At 42.7% G+C, this 3,499-nt stretch overlaps 1 protein-coding gene across 1 annotated transcript; it reads right to left on the reverse strand.

The window, feature by feature from the left end:
• Positions 1-796: 796 nt before the first annotated feature.
• LOC148031232 (putative ascorbate-specific transmembrane electron transporter 2) lies at positions 797-3,042 on the reverse strand. The gene is made up of 4 exons (XM_087684758.1): positions 2,702-3,042; positions 2,558-2,606; positions 1,917-2,116; positions 797-1,344 (listed from the first exon to the last, which is right to left on the reverse strand). The coding sequence occupies exons 1-4, from the start codon at positions 2,867-2,869 to the stop codon at positions 1,039-1,041; spliced, it is 723 nt and encodes a 240-aa protein (XP_087540884.1). The 5' UTR covers positions 2,870-3,042; the 3' UTR covers positions 797-1,038.
• Between the last annotated feature and the right edge of the window lie 457 nt (positions 3,043-3,499).

Genomic DNA, 3,499 nt, shown 5'->3' on the forward strand with positions numbered 1-3,499 from the left:
AATTTTTTAATTAAGGTTTTTGCATTGGTTCCCATAAACAGTGACAAGTACTAGACTTGTGTTCAAAAAGGAAAACAATGGGCCAAAATTTGATAACATGTTTGTTTATAAACTGTTGCTCCAGTACTAAAATACCCATTGAAATTTTTACGAGTTTCAACAGGTATGATAGAAACAACAGGAATATTTATTGCCAGACCATAGCATCTTACAAATCTTTGAATCAAATACACAAGATTATTATGACAAGGACTCACCCCTCCAACTAAACGCTATGCCCACGATGCTCATGGGACAAAAGAAACCCTCAATTAGCTCAATAGGAGGAATCCGTTGTATGAACTGAAAACATGATGTACAACTTAGAATTAGACATAGCACACCAAACATAAGAATGGCACAGTCCTTCCACAGCTATGCCTGTCTTGATCTGACACTGAGTTGCAGGAAACCAGAAGGAGAGAAAGCCAGTGAAATCTCAATGGATGTGAAAGGTGGAACAGCCCATTGCAATCTCAAGGCATGTCTTGAGTCTTCATCTTACACTGAGTTGCAGGAAACCAGAAATAGAACAAGCCATTGAAATCTCAATGGATGTGAAAGGTGGAACAACCCATTGCAGTCTCAAGGGATGTGAAATCAACCAAGAGCCCTCTCTCAATTGTGTACAAATGATTGGACATGAATGATAACAATATATACAGCATTTCAGGGTTGCAGGAAACCAGAAGTGGAACAAGCTATTGAAATCTCAATGGATGTGAAAAGCGAAACAAGCCATTGCAATCTCAAGAAATGTGAAATCAACCAAGAGCCCACTCTTAGTAGTGTACAAATGATTGGACATGAATGATAACAATATACACACAGCCCTGAAACGATGCCCAGGAAAACTGCAAGGGAAGGACACTCTCAACATGGACTAAACGAATGCACAACTGTAAGTCCCACTAGGAAACTTGCAGCTACCATCACCCTTGAATAGATGACTAACAACAACCATTACCTTAAAGCACTCAGTTTCCTTTTTGGTCAATCTCATTCGATCGGGCTGTACCCATCATCCCTAATCTCATTATCAGGAACAACAGCAGCCATGAAGACAGTGATACCAAGAAGGAGAACTATAAGACCAAGCACATTCACAAGCATGGCCTCTGCACTGAAATGTCCAATAGTACTGCTTTGCTGGAGAAATGTCAGCTTCTCAAGGAGCCCCAGCTCTGAGGTTGCTATGGACAAACCGTAGATGAGAAGTCCAAAGAACACATGCCATGGCAGCACTGATGCCCTTGCAGAGAGTGCCAGGCCCGGGGTGAAAAAGGTGATGAAGCCAACCAGCCACTGCAAAACCCATTAGGATACAACCCAAATCACTAAAATTATAACAGATGTGCTCTGCATAATTACCTGCTCCACTGCATTACAATCTTCAGCAATTTGAATTCAATGCAGGTCTAGTCCTGACTCAAAACAAAAATGTACTTTTTTCCTTTGAAATTACCATACCCAGCCTAAAAGAACCCCATCACACTTCACTAATTCCTGGCATTACCAGCCTAAGACCATGCCAGGTCGAAAACTTCCCCTCTACATAAAAATGCATCCTCTACATGAGCATGCATCATTCAGGTACATCGAGTACACTTGACAGCATACAACATATCTATACACACATCTGCATACTCGTGCACACAAATATTTCAAGATAACACTGTTCCACTTAATACTAGCTATAACAATCACAGAGATGCCTAAGGTGAGACAGCTAAAACTCAAAAACGTTGGTGGGCATTCATGATTCAAAACATGTGTACCCTCACGTGTGTACAGGCACACACTCCAAAAGTGCATGCACACTCAATCATTCACTTTCAACAGAATTAGAGTGATGGGTAAAAACAATAGGAGCTTACCTGTAAGGCAAAAAGGGCTATAGTAACCAGCCCCAACCACGAGTGCAAACTATACAAGTTATCAATGCTATTCAGGTTGTGGTACTTGAAAGCAGCACATATGCCAACAACAGCCAGGAGCAGCGCAGCAAAGTGCAGCGAAAGGTGGACAAGTTTCCGAAAGGTTTTTGAGCCAGGCACAGTCTTGTAAGCTAGAATAGCTGCATCCAACAAAAAGACAAGCATTTGCCGATACATATCATTAACAAAAAACGAAGTGGATACAAGGACATCCAAACGAGAACCAGCAAACTAAAGAACGTTTGCAGAGTGCGTTACTATAGACATACATTTTCTGAATGCACTATCATTGACATACATGTTCTGAATGCACTAACAAACAGATACATTTGCAGAATGCATACAGTACAGAAACCCTTTCTGGATACAGGCATACATTTTCAGCATGCAGACGTACATTTTCTGAATGGAGTATTCATCGATATGCATTTTCTGAACACAATTATCATAAGCATGCATTTTCTCAATCCCTTATCATAAGAGACACATTGGCTAAATGCCTCATCATAGACATACCTCCTCTGAATAGAACAGTATAAGATCATCACCATACTAGCTTTACAAAAGGCAAAATGCAGTACCTTCACTGGAAAGAAAGACGAAACTCAGGATCATCAAGACAGGGTGGACCTGAAACAAGATAACATAAAGGCAACGGTAAACTCAGGGAAGGCGAATTTCGAAAAACAAAAAGAGGCGAGTTTGTGTGTGATAATAGTACTCACATTGAAGATGTGATTGGTGTTGGAGCCATTGAAATTGAGGCCACCACGGAAGGCGAGGGTCCAGATGAAGGCGAAGATGACAGAGATGGCGCCGAGGAAGTGCGCGACGTAGGTGATGGGGCGAGGGTGGACGCCCCAAGGGGACGATGCAGAGCGCAAGGGAGCCATGGCCGCTCCTGTTCCTGCTCCTGGTTCAATTGTAAGCACAGATCTGCCCTCTTTTTCCTCTTCGGAGGAACCGGGCGGTAGGGCCCGAGAGAGGGACGGACAGAGGAGCGAAAGAGAGAGAGATGACAGGTCACAGGCGGATGCCACGGAGACCCACAGCTCGTCCTCTGACGTCGCCTGGCGGCACGTGTCACTTTTGTCTAATACTATGTTGATGATGTCGCTATGTTGATGATGTTGATGATGTCGCTGTTGAATGTACCAACTTCCAAGCCTTCCATCGAGAAGCCTATACCCTGGGTTGTAGATCGAGTGACCGTGCCTATAGGACTCTCCAAGACAAGATATGTTGTGCTTGCACATGAAGACCTTACAAATCAAGTTGAAGATTGGGCTTTTGAGACTAAAACTACAAGTGTTGTATGTAGGTTTCTATTAGAAGATGTGTTCTGCCCTAGTATGGATGTGTAGGCAAGGTTACTATACTGACAAAGGAGCGCTAGACATTGATGAGGCTAGAAAGTTTTCTCTAGATTGGAGATGAGCTTGCACTTACTTTAACATGTAATCTAGAGTGGGAACAAGAAGAGTGAAAGAGAGCATTCTCCAATTGTCAAGGCCTTAGCAAAG

The sequence above is a fragment of the Lygodium microphyllum genome, chromosome 9 (genome assembly GCF_053477565.2).
Source record: "Lygodium microphyllum isolate KBCC chromosome 9, Lygodium_microphyllum_v1.1.10, whole genome shotgun sequence".
NCBI lineage: Eukaryota > Viridiplantae > Streptophyta > Polypodiopsida > Schizaeales > Lygodiaceae > Lygodium > Lygodium microphyllum.